This window comes from Oculina patagonica, chromosome 1 (assembly GCF_052425735.1).
Source record: "Oculina patagonica isolate OP01 chromosome 1, crgOcupat, whole genome shotgun sequence".
NCBI classification, from domain to species: Eukaryota; Metazoa; Cnidaria; class Anthozoa; order Scleractinia; family Oculinidae; genus Oculina; species Oculina patagonica.
Window position 1 is genome coordinate 32251624 of NC_135758.1, and position 13050 is coordinate 32264673.

General features: G+C 38.1%; 1 protein-coding gene across 1 annotated transcript; it reads right to left on the minus strand.

Annotated features, from left to right (window-relative positions):
• Positions 1–4322: 4322 nt before the first annotated feature.
• LOC144664731 (ubiquitin-like protein 5) lies at positions 4323–12780 on the minus strand. The gene is made up of 5 exons (XM_078525938.1): positions 12630–12780; positions 10158–10214; positions 7315–7398; positions 6714–6751; positions 4323–5088 (listed from the first exon to the last, which is right to left on the minus strand). The coding sequence occupies exons 2-5, from the start codon at positions 10211–10213 to the stop codon at positions 5045–5047; spliced, it is 222 nt and encodes a 73-aa protein (XP_078382064.1). The 5' UTR covers position 10214; positions 12630–12780; the 3' UTR covers positions 4323–5044.
• Positions 12781–13050: the final 270 nt, after the last annotated feature.

Here is a 13050-nt window from a genome sequence, read left to right on the forward strand (position 1 = left end):
GAGAAGTGATGTCGCCATCAACTGGCACTTGTTCCCCCGACTGAGTTTTAAATGGAATGGTCAGTTTTTTCCAGGCCATTTAGTTTGAGCAGAGTTAGTTTGGTTTGCCGGAGAAAGAGCAAGATGAGTGAGACAACATCTCAAAAATCGCCTGCGTCCAGTAACCGGCTCCTTAGTTCCAATAGTAATCTGTTCCTTATATTACTTCATTAAAGATTCCTCTTATTACATTTCAGACATTTGTGATCTCAATATTATATCGATCGAACAAACTATAGTAAGGACGTGATGACTCCAATTTTTGGGGGAAAACGGATAGAAATCTGCTTTAAAAACTGATTAATACCTTTTTCTGCCCAGCCATAGAAACGTTTTTTAACTTAAGGCTTTTTTAAGAAGATATGTCATTGAAAAAAATAGCCAGTGGTAAACCAACTTATTCCTGTCATACAATTGCTCAAAACAGCCTTAATTAGTAAAAATTCATGCTATTCCAGGCGGTCGGTTAGAGCGCAAAAATGACACGAAAAACGGGATTGACGCGAGGAACGGCAAATGTAAAAATGGCAAAGGATTTTGGGCAAGGGAACGTCTCTCCGACCTATCCTTTTTTGCGGTTAAGCGCGAAAGAAAATGGCGGTCCAGCCCCCTCCCTATTTTTTCGCTTTTCCGTTTTCTTCCGCTCTGTTCCCCACTAACCAAACTGAAACGCCTATAACAGTCATAACAGACAACAACTGACCCTCGGGGTTTTTTGTCTGTTTTGCTTTCACTTGCAGTTCTTTGCGCTGCTCACAAACACACCTAACGCCTCGAATAGGCTAGTCTAAACCTGGCAGATTCGTACAATTAAATACGATACACATTATCAACAATTTAAATCTCACCCATTATCTAATTTGGAAGTGGACTGAGATTCCTCAGATTCTTCACTTAAATCCGTTTGACAAACATTCGCTTCCTCTGAACGGACCCTGTTTAAAGACACGGCATGCACGACTTATTACAAACAAACGGTTTGCTTTTTCTTCTAATTTTCAAGGATATTTAAGTCATATGACTGAATAAGAGACAGAAGAAAACGTTAACATTTTGGCAGTGCTGCGTTCCTCCACAGGTAGCCCAAGCTCCTAAAGGAGCCGTCAACATATGACATTGCGTAATAACGTTTATATGTATGGAGAGGAAAACAGAGAACCTAAAACTCACTGGAATCGCCCTTAAACGCCTCCAAATGGCATAGAAACACCAGATATACACAGAAGGGGGCAGGTAAGTAGATTTTGTTAGAACCTTTCCCCTATTTTGAATTATTTTTTACGATCGTTATATCCCCACTGTATTCCCATGCAAACTCTTATAATCACGTTATTACGCAATGTCATGTTGTCGCCTCTTTTACGAGCTTGGGCAACCTGTGGTACCTCAGGTCTAGTTTGAACACTGTTAACCGAACTTCGCTTTCTTTGCCTAATCATATTGTTAAAACTACCTTGACTATTTTTTCGCAAAATGAATTGCATATGGATAAACAAAAATATAGAATTTGGTCAAAACTCGGACAAAAATAGTATGAGCGGTTGAGATTTGCCGCCGTCATTTCACCGCTACGAAGTCGTCATGCCTGCCTTTGTAGAAATGACTATGCAATCGAAACTCATTGTGCGACTTGGCCTGTTCACAGAAGTTTCTTTCTTTCTTGCTTACGTTTTTCTTGACGAACTTCTTTATTGAGAGGACATAGGGGGTCTGTGAACAGACCATGTGCGACCACCACTTTAAAGAACACCTCCCGTTGTTACGAACAGGATATTACTAAAATCCTGCAAATGTGCAATGTTTGGGGCTCACGGCTTTAGCGTCATACTCTGCGCGTAATCTCCTTTTGTTAGTCATATCCTGCGCACAATAATCTGTAGGAGTTTCTGGGTCGGAGAAAATTAGCAAGTTGACTAGATCTGTTTTTGTGTGCTGCTCACTAGTTTTAAAGTAAAAAAATTAAAAAAATCCGCGTCCGAGCACTTCGAGAAGGTAAATAATTGACTGATACATTACAAACTACTTGTATGGGATGAAAATTTTGCTGCATTTTATTTATTTTTTTGCGATTGGGAGAATATTTGTGTTTGACGGGTCAGATTTTTGCAATTCGGATGGACTTAAATTCCCTACAGGGAACTATTTTTTTGTGATTTCCAGAAGGTTTTTTGTCACTTAAGAAAGGGAGAAACCGTTAGAATTAATTTTTGAATTTAACGAATGAATGAATGATTTTATATTAATTTTCTAAATAATCTAGCTGAGGGTAAAAATCCTCTACTAATAGGGGACACTTAAAATAAATAAAATAAAATATAAAATGTATGATTTAAGATATATCATCGACTTAATGTCGAAGAGAGGGTACCGTATGTCAAGGACACTAGAATACCGCGAGAAATAAAATCGCGGCTCCCGCTAGATTTTAGACTACACTCAAAATAATAGCGTAACTAAAATCAAACGTACAAGAAATTATCTAAAGGAGGGACTCATAATAGGAGCCGCCGAAAGAAACAATGTAAAAAAACCGAATTGAATAGGTTGTTTCGTACATCGTAGATTATTCTTCAAAAATGCGGTCATATTGTCCGAATAACGATCTCCGAAAATACAGATTTGGAATGGTTATCGTGTTACACGAAAAACATTCGAAATGAGATTTAGCCTGACTGTTAATTACGGATTTGTTTTGAAGGGGACAATACCGACCCAGCCCAGTTAACGCATGCTTAGTATCGAGTTACCGTACATGTTGAGCTCCATGTTGTCTTGAACAGGTTGACTAGTTCTCCTATCTTGTGGAACCTCATCTGCTGGCCATACTCTTCCACTTTCACGATAGAGAATCTTAAAAGGCAACGACATGACAAATCAACGCTCAGACAATAACACGACTAGAAATCTCCATCCTCGAGTTATGTGTTTTGATACAATTCACTCCCTTTGATCTGTACCGATTATTTAGGTGTTTCCTCGTTATCTTCGCGATCAGTGGTAATAAATTGCGGTAAATATTTTGACGTCATTTCATCTTCAAGATAATTGGTCGACAGCACTTCCGACAAAGGTTACCATAGGGATAGAGTTTTTGCTAATATGAGGGCGTGTTTTGTATTTTCGCGATGACTGGTCGGTGAAGTTTGTAATGAAGGGCACCATGGCAACTAACTTACAAACTTGATTTGCCTGACACAAACCCCTTAATTAAGGATGTACGGTCATTTACCCTCATTTTGGAAGAAATCGCCTCATCTCATGCTAAAAACAGCGGTTACTGAAATCAAGATGTCAGCCGACAATTAAAAACCCAACAATACCGCCAGCTACGCAGACTACCCTGTGAGTTTCTCTCAGTTTTCTTATTTTCTCTTGAGAACGTGAATTTCAAGAAATCCTTCGTGTAATCGCCATCGTGCTTATGGATATCAAGATATCCATGAGTGCAATACGTCTATCGGAATTTTAAATGAAAACAGTCATTTTATGACATTATAGGACGAAAACAAGCATAGCACATCTATTAACTTTTTAGCTTTAAATTCTAATTTTAAAATCACACTAAATCTTCAATATTTCTTTATATTTCTCCGAATTTTACTACTCCTTTAAAGAAAACTATCTCCTCCCAAAAATTCACCAAAAAATTCACAAAACTTCCGCAAAACGGCATAGATTTGTGAAATGAGCAGGGAGTTTTTGGATTGTTAACGAGATATTCGCAATAAACCCACATTAAACAGTGGGAAAACGGCTTTCAGGTGAACCCCCGCCTTGAGGAATGATAAAACAGAATTTCAGTCACTGAAAAGAGGAGGCTAGGGGAATTTGGAAGACTGTAATCTCGGGAGCGGGAACTTCACTATTAAAACGGTAAAAATGGGGGTGACCCAGGGCCCCCCTCCCCGTCCCGGGAGTGACCCAAAGTGGGGAAAATCATCGCGTTTGCCCAGCAGGTCAGCATAGAAGGACGGGGGACGCCCAAGCGCCTTAAAATAACGTCGTTTTGCACGAGTTACGTACACTTTTCGCCGTCCCTCGCGCCTCTAGAAGGACAGTTGAAATTTAGAAAATAAACTGGTATAGGATAATGCCCGAGGCTGAAAGTGTCTGATACCTGTCGTCCGATTTTGTACCACGTGAGGCCGATTTGAAATTATGAGCTCGATTATAATTTTTAATACTGTTAAAAATCAAATGAATACATAAATAAATATTGTTGAGAAGATAAAACAAGGGCTTAAAGTTTTGTACTAACAAAGTAATCAGACATCACTCAAGAGAAAAGTGACTTCATAATTTATTTCACTTTACCATGCTGACTGTCAATGACCTCACTATACATACTGTTATATAAACAACTACCTAATCTTCCTTTTCTCTTGTTCCAATATAAAAGAAGATTGTTAAATGTGTACAAATATTACAAGACAGATTGCAAGTACCCCTTCCTTGCACCCTAGATTCTCCACTTAAAAGTGGAAAAGACAAGCCATGAAGTCTGTACAAAGGCTGGAGGAGTTTCCAGTGCTTTCTTAAATAAAAATGTCTTACGTGTGACTAGCTTTATAATAATGGTCAATAATAGGTTATCCAATCAAGGAAAAACTGAATTTTCCATCGATTGCCAACTGTTGCATGATTTTTGGTTTGTTTGTGTTACTTGTTTTGATTTTTTTGTTCACAAGTTATTTTTGGTTTATTACACAAGGCACAGTCCCAGGATATATCCATACTACCCACCCCTGGGAAGGACAACAGAAATTGAAGTTAAACTGGAATTTCCAGAATGGCGGGAGGCTTTGTGTTAAGGGTGCAGATATATTCTGGAACAAAAGTCAATACTGTCGCCACAGTGATTGATCACCAAAAAAATCACAGTTTTACGACAATCATTTGAAAGCTACTCTGGAACACAATGTTTGCTAATAAAATCTTGAAAGTTTCTTTGAAGATGTTGCTGATGTGACAATAACATTTGGCATTTTGTCTTTAGTATGAAAGTTTACTGGTAGTACAGCTCCAAGTTCATACCATCATGAATTTCATCTGAAGTAGTCAATCAAGGAAAATAGCAATGCAATGTAATGCAAAATGTCCCCAAGGACATTGTCATCTAACACACAGCAAATCTGTTTTGCAAAGTTTTAGTCTTTACTCTAGCAAAGAGCCAGAGCTTATCCTGGTTTCTACATGAAGCAAATAAATAAATTACATTTATTTAGACATGGTAGCATTTAACCCTATAAGCTTGTGGGGCCATGTTTTCCTGACTGAATTGGAGTTTGGAAGTGTTGGTTTTAGTGAAATGAGGAAAACCGGAGAACCCAGAGAAAAACCCTCGGAGCACGGATGAGAACCTACAACAAACTAAACCCATATATGATGCCGAACCTGGGCTACAAGTTTGAATATTTCTACTCCCTCACACGTTACATATCCCCAGAATTTTGACAGGTTTCCCAAACAGTTCACCAGTAGCCATGTATACTGCAGGGTAGCGAGTTAAACTGTGAGGGTAAAGTGTGATGTCCAAGAACATGACACAATGAGCCTGGCCAGTAGTGTAAAATTTGACTGCTCAACCTTAAGTCCAATGCTGTAACCATTCAGTCACTGTGCTAAGAGAGATACAGTAAAAACCCGCGTGTAAGAACCTGCTTTTTTAGAGTTTGGCAAAACAGGTTCTTATATTTTGGGGTACTTACTGGCATTTTTTAGCTTCCCTGTGCAATTCTTGATCTCTAAAGACATCCTTTTTGATAAAATACAGTTCAGGGTTGGAAATTAGCGCTCGCCCGCTCGCCCAGGCGAGTGTGAAAACTGTCGGGCGAGTACAAATCACGGATCACTCGCCCGGTTTGGCGAGTACAATTGTCATATCCAGAATATATTATTCAAAATAAGCGAAACTTTTACTTCCCACTTTAAAATAATCTACGCTGTCCACAAGCCGATAGCTTACCAACATTTTGAAATCTCAAACAAAGCTGTGTTCGCGTTCGTAAACAGACAAAAATGGCTTCCGTTTGGTGCATGTTACATGACGGACGTACTTATACAAAGTAATACCTCTGGTCAAAAATTCACTGACTCGTCCACCGAGCCGCGAAACGTAAACGCGGCAAGATGGCCATTTCTCGCCTCTTTTCCTGTACAATTTCGCTTGCAAACAACGAGAATTTGGAAATACGTATCAAATAAAACTGCGTTTCAACTTTTGAAGTAAGTGTGCGCGTGTTTTTATTGTGGAGTAAGGTCTATATATGGCAATTTTTCACTGAAGAAATAGATTGCAGTCTGTTTTGCGATTGACCACCAAAGTTGTATATTTTATTATTCGTAGGGGGAGGGGGCCTAAATTTTTCTTTTTTAATGGAAGAAGACTGGGCGAGTGAAAATTGATCTGGGCGAGTGCAATTTGAAGGTCACTCGCCCGGATGGCGAGTGCTCCGAAATTTTAGTTTCCAACCCTGCAGTTATTGTATTATAAATAAAATAGTTTAACCCCACATATAAGAACCTTTTGGGGTACTAAGGAAGCAAATATCTGCCAGGAGGTTCTTAATTTCTAGGTTCTTACACGCGGGTTTTTACTGTATGAGGGAAATAACACACATAAAGCCCTGTAGTTAATTTATATACTGGCAAAGGGATTTATTATCAAAGGATACAATCTTCAAGTGTTATGTGATCTTTAAATATTGTATACCTGCAGGAAAATACAGAAATAGAAAAGGGTTATCAACCTTTTTTTATCAGGCTGGACTTAAATTTCCATAAGTCAATTCAGTTAACTCTAAAAGGGTTCTTTGAAAAACACAGTTTAAATTTTACAGTCTATCTTAGTATATAGAAGTTTATTCTGTTAATATGTTTAAAGGAACTTTAGCTAAATTTAGACATGAGTAAATGGCCACCAAATTGAGTGAAATATAAAAATAACCACTTCAGTCAATAAGACAGTGAAGGAACAGATGAAAAAAATTGAAGAAGATTAAAACAGATTGCGATGTGGCTTTTTGAAAAACTGTTTAGGCTGAACAGTTTTCAAAGTTAATCCTGTTTGTTTGTAACACCTAAGAGACATGTTTGTTTGTAATGAAGCAAAAGGTCATTTCAAGCACAGTTAGTTTCCATTAAAAGGAAAACGTTACACTATTACAAGTGGGGTAAATGACATGAAGTCCAAAGGAGTACTTGTTATAGTGACAAACATTTTTATCACAAAATTGTAATTATTTATCTATCTATAAAAAAAACACTTCTATGTACCATTTCTTAAGCACTATCCTTTCCCATTTGGTTCCTGTCTGAGCAGCGATAAGTTTCTTCAAATCTCCAACAGTATCATCAGGACTAAAAACAAAGTCAAGAATTCACAACAGACTGGCTCCAGTAAATGGTATTACTTCATACACATAATACTTTATTATCACCTATAGCAGTGCTTGGTAGCAAACAAGGTTTCAGTGACTCTTTTCCAATTTCAGATATAGAACTTCCAGCTTGCTCAGATATATTAGCCCGAAAGTCATTTTTAATAGCCCCCCCCCCCCCCAAAAAAAAAGTCTCATTAGCACATTAAGACTGCAAAAACCACTTGCGAAGACTGTGTTAAGAGTACAATTACACACGTGGTAGATTGCCATAGAATTAAGGCTACTTCATTTCTTAGCAATTATCGATGCTAGGGACAAATTTTGATTTTCTGTTTATTTCATGATCACTAGACTTTGCAAGTATTTTGTTACATTCTTTTAGGAATGATATTGGAAGTAATCTGTTCTCTTTCTTTAATTTAAGGGAACAAAATAATTTCATTAAAAGGTTTTGCCCAGCTTGTTTTCAAAGTATTATGTCTCCAGCAAAGAGACATGCATAATGGGTTTTCTATATGAGTGCATGACATTCAGTAGGGATGTTTATGATTGTGTGATAAGTATAGCTATCATGCAAAAACAATCTGCTTCATTGCACCGACAAATGATCATAATGTAACGCAATATTAACTTGCCAAAGTCCTTCCTGTTTGACACACACTGAAACTTAATATCATCTGCAGGGCTGTCACTAAGGGCTGGGGGCCGGGAATTTTCCCCTGGCTACAACGAGTTTGAGCCCCGGCTACTTTGATACAAAACCAAAACATGGAAAGTGAAAAATACATCAAATACAGAATAGTGAATAAAAAACAAACCAATAGTTTATTAATTCAAATTATTTTTTACCTTTTAGAGAGAGCGATTGACATTTCATGTGAGGCTGTGATTGAAAACACGTAAATATTGAACAATCTTTGAAAGCGCATGATTTCATGTGTTAGTTTCATTCGGATTCTCTTGTTGTCGGAGATTCCGGCTCCGCATGGAAATGTCATCGAAAAAACGGAGGGCAAAAGTGGATAAACGAATACGAACTGAAGAAACAACAGTTTGGGCTTCAGCATTTCTCTTTCGAATCGACAAGTGACCTGGATGATGCATGAAGGAGATTGCACGACCCATGTGGCCCAGTAATAGTCACACATGTACTTTCCATAGTTGAACTATAAACACTTTCCACACAAATAAAATCAGCCATCAGTTAACTGTAAACTTGCAACATTATGTGTGTTCTCCTCTTGCTTGTTTTAATGCTGTTTGATCAGCTACACGTCAATAAACACAGATCAGTCGTACAGGGCTCGTATGCGTTATTACATGTACTTTGTATGACAAAACATTGGCTTGTCTGAGTATTCTACATAAGTGCAGAAAGTTTTGTTGTGTGAATTTCTCAAAGCAATGGTTTTGGTTCAAGAAAAACAAACAAAAACAAACCAGTTTGACGTTCCTGACGCCATGTTTTTTGGTCTTGGTCACAAGTTACTTTCTCTCATTCCCAGTCTTCCTCAACTTTTCTTTTCTGTCATGCCATTAGTCACAAGTCAGGCTGTTTCAAATTCCATAAACGATAACTTTTCGAAAACAGATTCTTGTCGAATGGTGTAGAGAAAGAGAAAGTTGTAAGTTACCACGGTGTAAAAATTGCATAAAAACAAATTCGTATTAGAGTTTGATCGTAGCGCGAGTCAAGTTCGAGCCCGAGTCAACTTTGAGTCACGAGTCAAGTTCGAGTCAAGTTAAATTTCTTTTTTTTTTGCAGTTTTATTTTTAATTGCTGTGTGAAAATTATATACGTACCGGAGGTATAAGAACAGCAAGATTTGAGTCATTTGACCTCTAATTCTTTCTGTCGATTGCGACAGTTTAGTCCTGCATTTGTTCGCAACTGCTTTTCAAACATTCCTTGGGCATTCATAATAGATTTTCCTCACAGATTCCTACCTGTATTAATTACACACAGCTGAGGCAGAGGTTCCATTTCAACAAGAAAGCGTGAAAATTGACGTGAAGTTCAAAAATATTAGCCCTTCTTGACTCGAGCGCCATCTTGTTTTATCCACAGGGATCCCATACAAGAAATAAAACATTCTAGCCCATTCTCTCCACGGTCAAATTGGTGGAGGACATGTTGTTTACCTGTCAAACAGTTTATATCATTTCTTGCATCAGAATAACCACGTCCAATGTATTTTTTGTGTGTGCGGGTTTTACAGAGAGAATTTGTCTAAGATTTTCGAAGCACCTCATAGCTGTGAATGGAAACATTATCAGTCTTGAAAACGCAGCAAACGTTTTGGAAACTTGAACGACAATTCTGTCGCTGGTGAGTTGAAAATTGTTTCGTGTCAAACCAAACAACTGATGTTTATCTTACCTATGCGACATTGTTTGACAATAACAATTACGGTATAGTCAAACGATATTATTGAAAAAAAAGTGAAAAAAAAGTGACTTGAACTTGACTCGTGACTCGAAGTTGACTTGGGCTCGAACTTGACTCGTGCTACGATCACACTCTTCGTATTAGGAACAATTTTTGTTGTTTCCTAAACCCTACCCCACCCCCCCACCCCCCTCAACAACCTACAACAGAAAAATCTTGTCCCCCGGCTACATTTTTCATTTCCCCACCTCTTGAAAAATTAGTGACAGCCCTGCATCTGGTCAGCATTTACAAAACACTTTGCTGAATAGGATAACTCTATACTGCTTGTGTATTTCAAAGGATACTTGCACTTGACCCGAACTTTCTTCCCAAGACGATCATTACATGTGACTTCAATCATCCTTGAATACAATAAATAAATAACAAAATATTACTTACAGGCTCAGTCACAAGTTTTTTCCATGACATGACACTTTACATGGTGTATTATTCCGCCTTGGTTATTGTCATTAATGAGATATGGAAGCACAACTCCGACCAGAACTAATCCGGTACGAAGTGGCAAGAATATGAGAAAAGGGTTCCGGGAACTAAGGAGCTCAGGGCAGACAGGTTACTTGTATTTCACTTAATCAACTGCAAGTTCCCGGAACACCTTCCCATACCGGAGATGGCATCAACCCCGGCTTGAACTGGGTGGGTGGGTGGGTGCCAACTAAAGTTCCCTCTTTGTCGGTTTGAATTAACTAATCACGAGTTACAAGCGTCTTTTTCCCTTTATATTACCCAGCGACCAATGAGCAACAAGTCCTATTGCAACACATAGCTCTGCATGTGCTGAAGGTGATTAATGACCTAATCTCAGCGGAATATACATATTTACATGACTGTGCATAGTGTAACAGTTTACCAAGCAATGTTCTACATAATAACATTTAAAGTGATGAAATGATCCTTGCAGTGAATTGCAATTAAAGAAATTACAAAGAAAGAAACCAGAAAAAATTCTGGCTCCAATGAGATTTGAACCAGTTGCAATTTCTTTAATTGGCCTTCACTGCGAGGACTATTTCATCACTTTTCATCTCATATGCAGTTCACATATATGATTTACTTCATATACTCTACGTCATTCTATTCCTTTTTATTTGTTATAGCAAATAGCTAGAAAAGTTACACAATGGATATTACACTGTTCACAACCCTCCAAGTTAATTTTTTTCCTTAGTGGCCATTTGCCCACCACTGCTCAAGTTTGGTCGCCAGTGAAAAATTTCAGTTGCTAAATTAAGCAAACACTTTAACAATAACAATACAATGTTTAATGTGGTCATTACACTTAGCTATGGTTTCGGTGCGTCCCTTCTTCTCAATTTTAGTCCCCAGGCTGGCAACTTCGGTTCCAATTCAGTCGCCAGCTCCCAAATTTTAGTCACCATGGCGACTAAAATGGTCTTAACTTGGAGGATTGTGTGCAGTGCATTTGAAATTTGTCCCAGTTTTTCTTGGAATATTATGCTGATTACGCATACAGTGTTTAATATTTGTTATTTGGTTTGTATTTTTAGGGAAGCTTATTTTACAACAGATCAGTTCTTTTGGACTCACTGATACTTGAGGGTGTAATTAAGTGGCTTGAGCTTACTCAAGCCACTAAGCTTAAATCTGCATTTGTTCTAATCTTGGGATCAAAGCAAAGAATACTGCAAAATACAGTGAACGCATGAAGCTAAACTACAGTCTCTTGCCCAGTTTCCGGCCACTTTAGTTTGTAATTGCTATAACTTCTCATTTATGCATGGAAAGTTACTGATTTTTTGTTCAAAGACAGTTCATTTACTTACCTTAAAAATGTACAAAAATTGGCTGTGCACGACAAGTATTAAAGAAATTATGCCATTTTTTGCAGAACTAGTAAGTTGCCCAGTTTCTGGCCAGGTGGTCCAGTTTCCGGCCGTCGAGGTAAAACACACTTTTCCCTACAACCGCTCGACTTAAACCGACTTGTAAGTCTCTTGGCAAACGAAAAGTGAGTTTCAATATCAGTTTATTCGAATTTGCTTTCTCGCCTGCCGTTTTATGGAATATTTCCTCGTCAATGACCCGTTACCTTTTCTTTCGCTTATTAGGACGCATTGGCAGTGTATACATACATGTATAAATGTTGTAGTTTATCACGCTATGCTTGCTTTAGTCGCTTTTGTACTCTTTGCTAGATTTCATTTCATAAATTTCTCGAGCAGGAGATACTAAAATTCAGTTATTTCACTTAATAAAAATGCTTTTGTACAATGTGCTACTTGGTGGCCGGAAACTGGCACAGCGAGTCCAAATCTTTGTTAAAACTATGACTTCTGAAATTCAGAAACAGCTGGATTCAGGCTTGTGATGACAGAACCCCTAATCACTTTCATCTTTAATCTAAATTCTGTCAAAAAATTACGAAGCTTCTCGAAAAGTTTCCTACGAAACGAGCTCTTTGTTTATGTACGGTAGCTTTGATGTGCAGTGAAAAGCGCAAAAATTGGTCGCCTAACGTTTAATCGCGTAAACAAAGCTCGACCTTGCTCGTCCGTTTCTTGACCAAAAAGCCTGCCAGAACCATCAATTTGTAGCTGAAATGTTCCTTTTTCTGTAGGAAAGCTTCGGTGGACGAAAATAAAAGATAAATACGAAAATAACCGACGAATGTATTTTTTGGCCGGAAACTGGTACCGGCCAGAAACTGGGCAACAGACTGTATGATTCAAAGACATGCAGCTGTTGGTAAAACTTACATAAGCTTATTTTACTTTGGTATTCTTGAACATACTTACTTCTCAAGAATAACCTCTACCCTGCTAGTATTCGCCTAAAATTCCTCCAATATCGTGCAGCAAACCGTAAGGCAAATAAACCGTCAATACTGCGAGATAAAGAAAGTCGAGAAAAAGTCGTGGATCGTCAAGAGGAACTGTTGCGCGCCCGCGATCTCTGGCAGTACTGTAGTTAAACTCGTCATGTAACACAAACTGCAATGTCTCCAACAAACCCAGGCCAACAAAGTTATAAAATTGGTCAATCTTGTTGTGATTCGCACCTAAAACGCTATAAGGGTCCTATAAAGGGCTGGCTTTGACCAGGTTGGTTATGTAAAAAAGTAATAAAAAAAGAGAATTTAATTAAAAGCAAGGCAGTTGATGATTATTAGATGAAGTAACCTTGTCTTCGCTTCAGCCGCTGAACTCATATAATGAG

Coding starts and splice junctions, on each gene's coding strand:
- LOC144664731 (XM_078525938.1), bottom strand. CDS start 10,213: ATGATTGAAGTCACATGTAATGATCGTCTTGGGAAGAAAGTTCGGGTC. Junction 6,752..7,314: donor AGGATAGTGCTTAAGAAATG/GTACATAGAAGT, acceptor ATTTTCCTGCAG/GTATACAATATTTAAAGATC. Junction 5,089..6,713: donor TCACATAACACTTGAAGATT/GTATCCTTTGAT, acceptor TGACTACTTCAG/ATGAAATTCATGATGGTATG.